The sequence below is a fragment of the Rhinatrema bivittatum genome, chromosome 17 (genome assembly GCF_901001135.1).
Source record: "Rhinatrema bivittatum chromosome 17, aRhiBiv1.1, whole genome shotgun sequence".
Classification (NCBI taxonomy): domain Eukaryota; kingdom Metazoa; phylum Chordata; class Amphibia; order Gymnophiona; family Rhinatrematidae; genus Rhinatrema; species Rhinatrema bivittatum.
The window spans coordinates 44,543,002-44,558,311 of record NC_042631.1 but is presented as its reverse complement, the minus strand read 5'-3'; the positions used below and the strand labels follow the sequence as shown (position 1 = coordinate 44,558,311).

At 42.4% G+C, this 15,310-nt stretch overlaps 1 protein-coding gene across 1 annotated transcript in view; it reads right to left on the bottom strand.

The window, feature by feature from the left end:
- Positions 1–669: 669 nt before the first annotated feature.
- CHID1 (chitinase domain containing 1) overlaps positions 670–15,310 on the bottom strand; it is a 780,048-nt gene continuing 765,407 nt past the window's right edge. Inside the window, exon 14 of the mRNA XM_029582484.1 lies at positions 670–1,043. Within this exon, the coding sequence (XP_029438344.1) occupies positions 945–1,043 (99 nt within the window). The 3' untranslated portion in view covers positions 670–944. The remainder of the gene's footprint in view (positions 1,044–15,310) is intronic.

The window sequence follows — 15,310 nt, the reverse complement described above, 5'->3', positions numbered from 1 at the left end:
CACGAACCACATCCTCTGGCAACAAATTCCAGAGCTTAATTATGCGTCAAGTGAAAAATAATTTTCTCCGATTAGTCTTAAATGTGCCACATGCTAACTTCATGGAGTGCCCCCTAGTCCTTCTATTATCCAAAAGTGTAAATAACAGATTCAGATCTACTCCTTCAAGACCTCTCATGATTTTAAAGACATCTATCATATCCCCCCTGAGCACAGCGGGAGATACACGCACATCTGGGCGGCTTTTAAAATTCGGTCAGCTCGTAAACCCGAATTGTGCACACATCTCCTAATTTATGCTTGTGCCGGGCTTTTAAAATTCACCTTTAAGTTTGTACTGAGGCAATGGAGGGTGAAATGACTTTCCCACAAGAAACAGCAGTGGGACTTGAATCCTGGCTTGCCCGGTTCATAGCTCTAACCAGAAACCTCTAGGCTACTACTCCACTACAGACCTGCTTTTAAGTACTAATGACTTTGGGAATTACTAGCTTCATACAAACCTGAACTGGTGATCTGGAAGGGAAAGACTCTGAGTGTCTCTATGTCAGAACACCAGATCATCCAGTGCAAAATGTACATGCCTATCTGCAGGCAGTTAGCACATTATCTATTGACAATATACACACATACAAGTTCATTTTTATTAAAATAAAACACACACACATATCAGTTGTGATCCTAGGGTTTAATGATCCTGTAAGGTAGCAGTTTGGAAAAGACCCATTTCTGCTGAACCAAACACTCGTTCCCATGCCCCACAGACCCCTTTCACAGTAAGAGGCACACAAAGACATGCGTGGCCTAGGTAGAGTTTTGAAATACAGTATCAATTTACAAAAAAATTATAAAAACTCATCTGCTCATTAACACCCCGATTAAGGAAGGCTCAGTCTATGTATGACAAATATTTAGTTCATCAAATTTCATGTTGTTCTGTCAGTTTAAAACAGGTCATAAAAATAGTCTAGGCCTTGTCCCAGTTCCCAAATAGAGATTCCAGTACCGAGTTCCTTGGCAAGCTCCAAGCGCAGTTGGATGGACTGAAAAAGAAAACGGGCATGGTGAGGTGACTGTATCTCACTGGATAAAAGCTTCATTATAAAGCACTTTGGGGCATTCAGTCATCTGGAATATACTAGTAATTGACACTGACAGTCCAGTTAATATTTTGTGCGATGAAAAAACAATATACAATTCAATTATGCTTTGGAGGAGTACATAACTGTCCCACTGTATCCTGGAGGAGCAGTGGAATAATTTGTTATACTCCAGAGTAACAACTAACTGGTCCAATGGATGCTGTAAAGGTTATAGTTTATTCCATTGTTTTATTTTACATTTATGTGTTTGAGTTTTATCAATGACAACAATGAAATTGTACAATGTTTAATAATAGTATATAGTAATACATTCATATTTAAAGTGGATGATATCCGATGCATACATTACTATTGTTTTTTATAATTTTATATTAACTACCAGTAGAACAAAATATATAATGCAAACAACTATGCACAGAAACAAATGGGAATTACAACAATATCACCTTTAGTTAAACCTTATCTCTTTAGCTTTGGAGCACAAAACAGAGGATGAGAAAAAAATGTAAGAGTAATTGATAAAGAAATTTAAGAAAGAAACAGCAATAGCATGAAAGCACCTACATTATTCAAAGATCATCTACTCAGCACTCAAATTATGGGAAGATGACATAATAAGCTTCTTAGAATGAATGAAACTTTTTAACTGATCAGGAAGAAAAAAATACATAACAATCAGTATTAAATTTAACTATACATTTACAGATATAATTACATCTACATAATATATTTTTTCAATGTATCCTATAGTGGAAATATAGTACCCTAGAAATACCCCTAACCAGTCTAATTTTCAAGATATCTGTAACGAATGAGCATGAGATAGATTTGCATGTGTTGAAGAAGCAATATATGCAAATTTACAGAGATATTTCAGCAAAAAGAAGGCCCAAAGAGCACAGGACTCCTGGCGCAAGGCCAGAAAGCCCTTCCTTCTCTCCTGGGTAGCCCTTGCCACATCTGGAAAAAGTCTAACCAACTGACTCATAAATTGAGTTAAAGTAACATTTAATAATATAACTTAAATCATGGTCAGACATAAAGGAAATTAATAATATGGCCCTTTCTAATATCCCATAAGCAGAGGACTCCAAAAAAGCAGTTCAATTCATCTCTTCAGCTAAGGGTTGTTTTGTACGCTACCCAACAGGCAAAAAATAGACCTTAATAAACCTTATTAAATCAAATATCTTCTCAGAGTTATCCTAGATAACTCTCCGTAAAAGGGAGCCTGAGATTTAAATGTCTAAAATGATTTTTCACATATTCTATTCTTCTAGATAAAGCCCCACATTCCTGTAAAATTGCAGAATTAACGGCTTGCAAGGTTTTAACATTATCTTCTAATACCGACATTCATCCAGTAAAATCTTGATGTTTCACTTCACAGTCTTGTGCTAAGGATTCTAATCTATTGGATATCAAGCTCACCTTGGGCAAGCAATGCACAAAAGCTGTCTCAAGTTTGTGCATCAAATCCCATAGTGAGTCTACAGTTATCACAGCTGGCTTTTAAAGGGAAGAAAACTCAGCAACTCGATGGAATACAAGGGGATTGGGACTCACCTTCTAAACCTCAGGCCTGCTGAAATTGAACTACAGATGACACACCAAAGCACCCACAAAATGCTGACATAGCGCCAACCCCACCATCCTCTGAATCTCCTTCTTGCTCTGTGACCCTGACAGACCAAGGAGGAGAGGAGCATGCTCAGTCTGCGGGGGACGATCATCCAGGGAACAATGCCTCCGCCCCAGCTGCAGCAACAGAATCAGAGTCCCCCATAAGAAAAGGAGAAGCCATGAATTTCACAAAGGAACCTGACCTGGGGTGCATGGATATTTCAGAAGGAAAGAACTTCACCCTCCCTTTCCTATTCAAAGGCATAATTCAATGCGCTACAAAGAAAACATCTGGAACCAGGGCTCAGCGCGTCCGTGGCTTCATCACGCCACCATCTTGGCTCTCGCCCTCACTCTAGTAGCTTTTCTATCTATTATCTTGTGTTATATGCAAATCCAAATTAGTCAAACAAGAATTTTAAGAACTCACCTATCTCTAAAGGTGATCAGGAATGTTGCAGATATGATGTTATTTTATTATTTTATAATCATAATAAAATGTTTTATCCTTTAGTGGAAATAGAGTATCCTGGAAATATATCTAACCAGTCTAATTTTCAGGATATCTGAAATGAATGAGCATGAGATAGATTTCCATGTGTTGAAGATCCAATGCATGCAAATCTATTTCAGACATTGCATATTCATAGTGGCTATCTTGAAATTCAGAATAGTTAAGTGTGCTTTTAGGCCTTGATTGAAAAACACTGTTCCTTTATCCTCCCCCTTATTTTATATCCCTTCATAAATCACTTAGCCCAGTCATCACAACAACAGTCATTGGCTGGAGGTCATGCATCTGGCCTCCTTTCAGATCCTGCAAACACAGTCCCTGACTCTGGCCTTTTGTATGATGACTGTGAGCTCTGCTTGCACAGTTTCCCCAGCTCAGGAGGCAGAAGATCTGATCCAGGAAATGAGCCCAGGTCCTTGGTATGGGAGTATACAGGAGTATACAGCCACTGAGCTACCACACCAGGTCCCTGGAAACACTGTTCTAAGGGTCTTTTTATAAACATCTTTGAGACCAGGACTAATGCCATCTTTCATAGTTCATGCAGCAAAACTACTCAGATATGCTTAGTTAAATTGCTCAGTCCTGCAAAATTATAATATATAACTATATTACATATATATAAAGATAGATATATTTAGATAGATAGATATACATATACAACAAAAATAGCAGTGAATATTAGAAAATTGTGTTTCCCCTCAAAAGGCAAACACTAACCTAACTGTGAAGAACATGCAAACAAATGTTATGAATATATCCAAATCAATTTTTAAAAAATGTGAGTATGTTTAACAACAATATTGTAATCTTTTAATAAACTAAACTGGATGAAAAAGCCAGTTCAAATGCTACCATTGTAGCTGTCAAATGAGCCTAGGATGTTATAGCATTGCTGCATAAGTTGACTTTGAGATGTAATCATCACTGACAAAACACATCCATGTGAAAAACCAGATGACACAAAATTCAACCAAGTGTAAAGCCAATGAAAATGACTAGTGCATTTGGCGTATACCAACTGTCATCTGTATAAATGAGATTCCTCAATATTTTATAAATTGATGTATACCAGTTATCATATCTTGCATCCTTGTAAAAAAGAGTTCCTCTGTATTATATGAATGTAAGACCTATAACCCCAACAAAGGCCGCCATTTCATCTCTTGCGAGGCTTCTTCAGGGGGATTATATAAGGTAATGAGAAATGCTAAACTTATTTGCTAGCTTCTGCTTGTACCCGCAGAGATGTTACAGTTGCATTGGCTTTAATATTTCAATGGCATCAGAAAAGAAAAAATAAATGAATGTGAGATTCAATCCTACCAGAACCTATGTTAAATAATTCTTAAAGCCAAACGTATTACACTGCATTTAGTAAAAACCCTTCCACAATATACCTGAACATTGACAGCGTTTTACTTCTAGTGATGCAACCGGCAAATCTTAGACACGGAAAAAAGTTTGTAATAGCTTCTTGCCCGCACCTCTGAAATAGCTGCCAACCAATCCCATATAAGACATTCATTACAGGGACTGCTACACGGATACTGCTTCTACCTAAATCGTGTGTGTATTACTGAAATAGAAAAAAACAAACTGAAAAGCAAAAAATAAATAAATGCACCAATTACAAAAAGATTCCCACTCAATTGCCAAGTTTAATCCATGCGGATGAACTGTTTTCCAAGAATAGATAAACTGTTCCCACCTTACAGTAATAAATATTTCCATGATGCTGAAACATATGTTATATCACAAAAAATTTCAACTGATCCAAGATGTGCTGTTTGTTAATGCAATTTTTCACCAAACGTGCTACTTCCTTACAACTTTTATGTTGGATAATTCAAGTCCTGAGGGAATGCTTAATTTGTCCTACATAAAATTTCTGACAGGGACAAATAATTACATATATAACTTGAGAAATGTGTCAAGTTTATTGACTTCTAAGTACATACTGTAATGGCAGGACAAGATATTGACAAAATGTGATTTCAAATCAATTAAGGGTAAATTTTCAAATCGGCGTGTGGGCATCCATGCGCACGCAGTTCCTGGCACGTGCACATGGACATGCTGATTTTATAACATGCACGTGTTGCTGAGCGCATATTATAAAATTGGCTACCCGCACGAACATGCATGCCCGATTTTATATCAGTGCGTGTGAGTGTCGACTTGCGTGCACACAAGGGGGGGGGGGGGAATTTTTTTAGACACACAAGCTGACACAAACAGCTCTTTCCCCAGTTCCCTAACCCCCTACCTATCCTTCCTCCCTTTTTCCCTATCCTCCCTCTCCTCCCTGACCCCTAAGCCCCACCTATGTAGCCTAATTTGTTTTGTTTGACAACTTACCTGTCCATGATTTGCAAGCGCCTGGCTTTTAAAATCAGCCCCTTAATGCATATACAGCAATTTCCACATTGAAAAATTCTCCATTGAGTAAAAACTGTAATCTGGAGATGGGGAGATGATATGGTTACTAATCTGTTTCTTAAATTTTACCCCTTTGCATGCAAATATAGGGGTAGATTTTAAATACTTGCGCGATCGCGTACTTTTGTTCGCGCACCAGGTGCGAACAAAAGTACGCTGGATTTTATAAGATACGCGCGTAGCCGCACGTATCTTATAAAATCCAGGGTCGGCGTGCGCAAGGGGGTGCACGTTTGTGCAACCTGCGCGTGCCGAGCCCAGCGCACGCTGCCTATTCCCTCCGAGGCCGCTCCGATTTCGGAGCGGCCTCCGAGGGAACTTTCCTTCGCCCTCCCCCCACCTTCCCCTCCCTTCCCCTCCCTTCCCCTACCTAACCCACCCCCCTGGCCCTATCTAAACCCCCCCCCTACCTTTGTCGGCAAAGTTACGCCTGCTGAAAGCAGGCGTAACTTTGCGCGCGTCGCCGGCAGCCCCGCTCCGTCCTCCGGTCCCAGGGGCTGGTCCGGAGGCCTCGACCACGCCCCCGGGCCCGCCCCCGAAACGCCGCGGCCCGCCCCGGACACGCCCCCTCCCGCCCCTTTTCGAAAGCCCCGGGACTTACGCGCGCTGGCGGCCTATGCAAAATAGGCCGCCAGCGCACGAGGGCCCTGTGCGCGTAAATCCGGAAGGATTTACGCGCGCGGGCCTTTTAAAATCCGCCCCATAGGTTGTTACTTATAGATTTCATGTATCGTAAGTATGTCCTAATGATGTAATACAATTTGTTGAACCTCTGCTGGTCTAGGCATAAAAGGTAACGGCCCAAAAAGCAACAAGGATCATTTTCCCCGATTTTTAGGGCTCCACCGGTTAATCCGGTGGTCTCCAGGGACCGATGTGAACCGAAGGCAGAGACAGACACCGAAGATGTGAATGTCCCTGAAAATCCGGCGGAGACAGAACACCCGGTAGAGGATGCAGGAAGCGTCGGAAAAGGCCCAATTGGGGGTTTGACCGGCTCACTGCCCGAAGGAGCACTTCAGGAACATCTTGAGCAAAAATTCATAACCTCAAGCCCATTATCAATGATACAGACTTCAATCCTGTTAAGACCGGCTCTAATTACACTTGATTCTATATGGGAAGCTATAATGAGTTTAGGAAATGCAATGACTGCACAGTTTAATTCAATTGTGGAAAAGATAAATAATATTGAAGAAAGGGTTTCAAAGATGGAAAACACACAGACTATTAGATCAGAAAAAAATGTTGAAATTAATCAAGAAATAAGTAAATGGAAGTCTGTGCAAGATTCTATCATAAAGGAAAATCACCAATTGCAATTAAAAACAGAGAATCTTGAGAACTCAATTAGAGGAAGAAACTTGCATTTAATTAATTTTCCTAAGGTACCCTATGCAGTGCCTAAAGAAATGTTTAAAGATATCTAGTAGAGATTCTCAAGATTCCAGAAGATGCTTTACCACCATTGCTTAAAGCTTATTATTTACCCCAATATAAGAAACAAGAAGTGCAATCAACGTGACCTGGAGTTCAAATAATAGACCAACTAATTCCTAGTACTGATATCTCACAGGTATTAGAACAGTCGGATAGTGAAGTGGCACAAGCCGCTACAATGCTAGTGTCCTTTATTTTTGAATCAGACCGGGACTGGGTCTTAAGGCTTTTCTTTAAAAAACGAAATGAAGAATTTCTAAAGTTTAAAGTTAGAATATATCCGGATGTAACTAGACAGACGCAGAGAAGGAGACAGCAGTTTCTTTTGCATAGACCCAGAGTTTTACAGATTGGGGCATCTTATACCCTAAAATTTCCCTGTAAATGTATAATTATATATAAGGTGAAACAGCACTCTGGAGCTAATTCATGAACTCAGCAACTAGAGTTCAATGGAAATAAGTGCAGACAATTTTTTTGCTGGTCCAATTTATAATAATTCTTTTTTATTATGAAAACGGCAACTCCACATTAACACTGAATTCATAGCCTGTCCCCCTTTCATACCGTGTTTCGCCTGTCTGGCTGCCTCGAGGGGGGGGGGGGGGGGCAATTTCAACAACAAGGATATCTGTAATAACACCAAAGTATACATACAATGACCAAGCTAATATAAGGAAAATAGGGCAACTAGGCAACATTTTTGTTATTAATAGTGTCAAAGACTACACATACCTTAGTCAGATGAACATTTATACAGGAGCGCCTCAGTCCTACGAAATGCATTGCCATTTAAACCCACCATTTTGGCGCCAAACGGGTGCCCCGAAGTCTGATGGGACCTCTCTTGGCCAATCACAGCGCAGCCCCTCCATGACGTATGATCTGTCAAAGAAAATAATTCCATTCCAGCTCGGCGTTTAGGCCGGCTGGGGAAACAGTGTCTAGAGTAAAAATCCATTTTTGTTCCCTTCTAATTAAAGCCGTCACTAGATCTCCTCCCCTTACTGTCGGCACAACTACATCAATTATGAAGAACCGTAGATCTGATACTGTATGTGAGAACTGAGTCCAATGTGGCACTAATGGCGCCTTTTCTTTACCTGTCTTGATGGATGATTTATGTTCAATGATACGGGTTTTAATTTTTCTAGATGTTTACCCACGTATAATTTGTGACACGGGCAAATAATAATGTACACTACCTCGGTGGAATTACAATCTGTATCATTACGTAATTTGTATATTTTTTTAGTGATAGGATGTGTGAATTCACTTATTGTGTATGTATGTTCACAGATTGAACATTGACCACATGGTCTATGTGTCCCAGATGGGGGTCTAATGGTCAGATCCAAATATACTGAGGGGCGGATTTTCATACTCCGCGAATAGGCCTACTTTTGTTTGCGCTCCAGGCGCAAACAAAAGTACGCTGGATTTTAGTAGATACGCGCGGAGCCGCGCGTATCTGCTAAAAACCTGGATCGGCGCGCGCAAGGCTATCGATTTTGTATAGCCGGTGCGCGCCGAGCCGCGCAGCCTACCCCCGTTCCCTCCGAGGCCGCTCCGAAATCGGAGCGGCCTCGGAGGGAACTTCCTTTTGCCCTCCCCTCACCTTCCCCTCCCTTCCCCTACCTAACCCACCCACCCGGCCCTAAGCCCCCCCCTTACCTTTGTCGGGGGATTTACGCCTCCCTCTGGGAGGCGTAAATCCCCGCGCGTCAGCGGGCCTCCTGCGCGCCGGGACGCGACCTGGGGGCGGGTCCGGAGGGCGCGGCCACGCCCCCGGGCCGCCCCGGGCCGTAACCACGCCTCCGGGTCCGCCCCCGAAACGCTCCCGGCACGCCCCCTAAACGCCGCGCGGTTCGGGCCCGCCCCCGACACGCCCCCCTCGGAGAACCCCGGGACTTACGCGAGTCCCGGGGCTCTGCGCGCGCCGGTAGGCCTATGTAAAATAGGCTCACCAGCGCGCAGGGCCCTGCTCGCCTAAATCCGCCCGGTTTTGGGCGGATTTAGGCGAGCAGGGCTCTGAAAATCCGCCCCTGAATGTACTAAAGTGTCTCGTATATTTTTTCCCCTGCGATACGTGAACCTAAGTCCACAATTGAGATAATCTTCCAAAGCTAATGCTGTCCAATGTTTCCTAATAATATTAGATACTATGTGGCTCTTAGTAGAGAACGACAAAATACAATTTACTTGCGGGCTGGAATCTTTATTTTGTTGCAAAAATAATAACTCTCTGTTAACATACAAAGCTCTTTTAAAAGCTCGTTTTAAAATCTTTCTGGGGTACCCTCTTTCCTGGAACCGAGCCTGCATCTGCTGATACACGTATTCCTGCTTCGTGGGACACAACCGTCTCAGTCTCAGAAACTGCCCTGTTGGAATATTGGCCTTAAGATTCCGTGGGTGAAAACTATCATATGCCAGCAGTGTATTACGATCCGTGGCTTTTCGAAAAATCGAAGTCTGAAAATTCCTACCTTTTACATTATGGGGTGGATTTTAAAAGCCCTGCTCGTGTAAATCCGCCTGGATTTACGCGAGCAGGGCCTTGCGCGCCGGCGCGCCTATTTTCCATAGCCCTGCCGGCGCGCACAGAGCCCCGGGACTCGCGTAAGTCCCAGGGTTTTTTGTCGGGGGCGGGGCCGATCGACGCAGCATTTTGGGGGCGGGACGCGGCGTTTTGGGGGCGGGCCCAGGGGCGTGGTTTCGGCCCGGGGGCGGTCCGTGGGCGTGGCCGCGCCCTCCGGAACCGCCCCCGGGTCGCGTCTCGGCGTGCTAGCGGCCCGCTGGCGCGCGTGGATTTACTTCTCCCTCCGGGAGGCGTAAATCCGTGGACAAAGGTAGGGGGGATTTAGATAGGGCCGGGGGGGTGGGTTAGGTAGAGGAAGGGAGGGGAAGGTGAGGGGAGGGCGAAAGAGAGTTCCCTCCGATTTCAGAGCGGCCTCGGAGGGAATGGAGGCAGGCTGCTCGGCGCGCGCCAGCTGCCCAAAATCGGCAGCCTTGCGCGCGCCGATCCTGGATTTTAGAAGATACGCGCGTATCTACTAAAATCCAGCATACTTTTGTTTGTGACTGGTGCGCCAACAAAAGTACGCGAACGCGCATTTTTAAAAATCTACCCCTATCATTACATCCAAAAACGCTATTTGGTTAATATGAATCATATAGCTGAATTGCAAATTCGGATTACACTGATTCAGCCATTCAAGAAAATTATGAAACTGGGATTCCGTGTCTGTCCAAATCATCAAAACGTCATCTATGTATCTCAACCATCGATGTATAAACTGTTGCCATTCTGATACATAAATATTCCGCTCCTCAAAATCTGAAACATATAAACAGGCCAGGCTGGGGGCCATTGTGGCCCCCATAGCCGTGCCCTTTATCTGTTGATAAAATTTCCCTTGAAATAAAAATTAATTACGAGTTAGAGCTATCCTAGCTAGGACCATCAAAAAACTTGTAGGCACCCTTCTATGCTCTGTACGTAATTCTAAAGTATGTTCAATTACTGACATTGCCTCTTCCTGTGGTATACTTGTGTATAGTGATGTTATATCTAGTGTGACTAAAAAACATGGCTCACCTAGGAGGGTCACATTCACTTAATATCGTAATCAAATGGGATGAATCCCTTACGTACGATCTACTAAGTGCCACAAACGGTTTCAAAAACAAGGCCACAAATTTTGACAGTGGTTCCAGAACCGAACCTATCCCTGCTACTATAGGGCGTCCAGGTGGGTTGTGTAAAGTCTTATGGATCTTTGGGACCGTGAAAAGACTGGAACTATTGGATGTTCAGTTATCAAAAATTGTGATTCCCACATGAGATTGCTCAGTTCCTCAGTAGGATCATACATAAGAGGTCTATATGATGTAGTGTCACTTAATTGTTGCCTGTTTTCAGTTAAATAATTCTCACTATCCATTAAGACAATCTTCCCTCCCTTATCCGCGGGTTTTATTACAATGCTCACATCCTGTGCCAAAGCTTTTAAAGCTATATTTTGATCCATACTCAAATTGTAATGTACATACTGCTTGTTGTTATTTAGCCCTTTACTCTCAGTTCGTACTAAATGCTCAAACAGCTGTAATGTTGGATCATGTGGTCCTGGCGGGACCCATCGTGACTTCAGAAAAACTAAAGAATGATCTTGAACTGAGGGTGACTCCATAAAACAAGCCTTAATTTTTAATGACCTGAAAAATCGATAAAGGTGAACTTGCATATCAAAGTGATCTGGCAATACTGTGGGAACAAATGATAGACCTTTTTTGAGAATGCTTAATTCTACAGTGGAAAGAGTCCTAGAGGAAAGATTAAATACTGAGTCCTGGTTACTCATTGCCAAGGGTCCCTGTATTGTTTCGTTGATCGTGTCACTCTCTGCGTTTGTGGAACTGTTTGTCCTCGCTGGCGTGTGAATTTCGGATTTCGGGCCGTCTGGCCTGAGTCTAAAAAAGCAGCTCCCAATGATGATGATGATGAGGATGTAGTTGTTGCTCCTCCCCATGCTGAAGATCTTTCCGGACATAACTCACGGTGTTGTATTGGGACCCCTTCTTCACTCGAAGAATCGTCAGATGATGATTGAGCAAAAGTTACTTTCCTGTTAGGCACCTTATTTGTGGCCATCTACGTATAAACATACCCTTTTTGATAATCAAACGTGTCCCGTTGAAATTTTTTATGCTTAATACTTTTCAGGTCACTGGTAAATTTGGTCGAATTGTCTTTAAATTCAGCTAATTGTTGGTCATACAATTCTGCTGGAATATTGGTTTTAATATTTTCCAAATGTCCCGTGAGTTCTTCCTTCAATGTACCAGTCAATGTTTTGGTGGTTTCTATAATGAGGATCATAAGATCAAACGTGTATTTATTCAGGATCTGATTCCACCGTGTGATAAACTCCTTATTGTCCACATGTAGTCTCGGTTCTTTCTGGCTATGAATTCAGTGTTAATGTGGAGTTGCCGTTTTCATAATAAAAAAGAATTATTATAAATTGGACCAGCAAAAAAAAACCTGTCTGTAATTATATATAAGGGTCATAAGTATGTTTTTTTTCTCTCCTTCACAACTGACGTTTTGTCTTTATTTATTAATAATAAATAAATAAAATAAATTAATCAATAAAATAAATTAATCATAAATAAATAAATAAATAGTGACAAAGGGTTAGAGGTAATATTAAAGAACTTCTGAATTAATGGGTCTGGTTGTTATTTGAGATTTCTGGCTTCCCTCTAGGATAGAGAGTGCTCTATAATATGTTTATACTTTGGAGATGTTTAATGTTTAAATTCTTGGTAAAATTGGAAAGAGTATATATTAATAAGATTATTGACTGGGTTCCCATGCTTAGAGGACTAATTAGAATTGAAGAGCTACTTTTCCTCTCTTCTGTTATTATAAATTGTATGTACTGCATTGTATGTACTTATCGTGTTATCTTCTCTTCTCATTTTCTGTCACAAGATTGTTTTCTTGGATAAATGTATTTAAAAATTGCATAAATAAAGAATTAAAAAAAAAAGCAACAAGGAAGTTGATCTATCAAAGCTGTGAGGGTAAACAAAAAGAGAACGATCTCAAGACCTTTTAAAATCTTTAATATTATAAAAGCAAGTCGCTCAAGGCTATCCTGTTGCGCCTGGAGGTAGACCCTTGTTCTGGAGCAGTGCTGAAAGGCTCCCTGGTCGGACCCAGGGAGCACCTGCCACCAGGAAGTGGAGCACAGGAGGAGACAGAGGCTAGCTGGAGCTTCACCACTGGAAGCCCACGGTACCCCCGGGTGGAGCCCTTGGGGACCCAGGTTGCTTGGACTTAGGTGGGCCTCGCAGGGTCTCCCAGAAAGGAAGTTCAATGGTGTGTCCACCAGGATCAAGGGTGCGCGGTTGACGTCAAGGCAGGTGGTCTGGAGGACCAGAGAAGAACAGAACAGTGTCTGTGATGACAAGGCTAGGAGCAGGGCCAGAATCAAGGAGGCAAGGTCAGAAATAGCAAAGGTCGTTCCAAAGGTCAGTCCGAGAGTATTCAGCCAAAGCAGAGGTCAAGTTCCAAAGGTCAGTCCAAGAGTATTCAGCCAAAGCAGAGGTCAGGTTCCAGGGTTCAGACATGGTCGAGTAGGCAGGCAGAGGTCAGTATCCGGGCAGCGATCAGCGTAGTCAAGAACAGGCAGAGGTCAGTACCAGAGAGTCAGTCCAAGAGGTACTACCTGAGGGAAGTAGGAACAGACGGACCCTGGAACGAGACTGGAACAGGCGATGAGACACAGAGGCAAAATAGTACACACACGGTAACCCGATTGCCAAGGCAAGGAAGTGCAGGCAGGCACTTCCTTTAGTACTACGTTCAATCAGGGGGCGCCGCAGAGCTAGGACCCGCCTCTGGCCCTATAAGGGACCGGGCGGTCCGCGTGCACGCGCCTAGGGGCAAGGACGATGCCACGGAGGATGCCGAACCCCACTGTGAGGCCTGGTGTGCTGAGGAAGGCCCGGCGACCACCGCCGCAGGATGCTGAGGCCTGGAGGAGCTTGTGGCTGCTGCTGGAGAGGCCGACCTGGGACCTGCAGAGGACAAATGCTGGCTTTACCGTGTAAGTGGGAGGATTTTATTAGATACATGCACTGATGCAATTACCAGTTTCCCCAATCCATTCTCAGTTCTCCCAGGTAAAGAATAAGACTTCCTAACCCCCCTTGTTAATATGCCTCCTTTTTAGCCCTAAACTGTAAACCTAGCTAACTAGCCTTGGGTTTTTTTTGTTTCTTTACTTACACGCCATCCATAGCAGAAGTAAAGTTATGCGGTAGAGGACCCCGACATGCACTTGTGCACATAAATACCACACACGTCCCACCCATGCCTTTTTTGCCTTTCCCCGTTTGTGCGCGTACTGAGAGATATGCGCGTACTTAAAATCCGTGCAGCATGCGCTGGCCCAAGATACTCGCATATTTCTCAGTTTTGGTGCACATAGGGCTTTTAAAATTTGCCTTCAAAGGTTTAATTCCTCCTCGAGTGATTTTTCGGATGGAAAGGCTATTTCTAAGAAAGTCATAGATAAAATTGGCAAATCAATTTCTTCTGACTTTACAGCACGCAGCCCATCTGACAAGTATGAACAGGGCAGGGATATTTTACACTTTCACCCATGATGCAAGCAACAATCATTGAGAACCAATTACAACACTAGTGAGATACAATCAGGACAAACATGTTCACCAGCTGCACTGATGGTTTCTCAAAATGTGTTTAACCTCTCATCACAAGCTTTAGCTAATAAGTTTAATCTTTTGAAAAAAGGACTGTCATTTGTCCTGGTGAATAAATATAATCCTTTTAATGTTCGAGTTAACTTTTTCAAGTACTTTCTTTGGCTCAAGATTGCCTTGCATTTTGCAAATCAGACTCCTGGATTTGATACGAGTGTGATTGCACGCAAATCAAGATCCTATTCCCCTGGTCCTCCGGACCCCACAATAGCTGCATTTGAAAAACCAGTGATATAATATATTACTGCTATGGAATCAACTTTTAAGTTTCACCAGAATTGTTTTAATAATTTATCTAGAAATGAGAGATTAACTTATGATTCTTTGAGTCAAAATACCACCACTGTCACCCTTCCAGCTGATAATTATGGATATAGACCAGTACAGTGAGGAAAGCATACTGTCAATTGTTTGATAAAAATGTTTAAAAACCACTTGATACAGATCTTACAAATGAATTACAGATCTCATTAAATAATTGCTGGAAAGAGCAGTAAAACAGCAACTTATCTTCTCTAGGTAATAACATTTTCTTTTTGAATCATCTTATTCTACTTGGTGTTGAAAATCCATAAATCACTTCAAGTATCCTTCTGGACACCTCATTGTATGGTTGCATACTAGAACAACTCTCTAAGTATATGGATAATGTTTTGCAGCCTTTGGTGCCAAATGCCAGTATAAAGTTCTTATATTCAGGATTCAGCTCATTACTTAAAGTATGCCTGAGTGAGATCCTTCATTGTATTTGACAATAGGGATGTGAATCGTTTTAGGACGATTAAAATTATCGTCCGATAATTTTAATATCGTCTTAAACCGTTATGGAACACAATACAATAGAGATTCTAACGATTTATCGTTATAAATCGTTAGAATCGTGAGC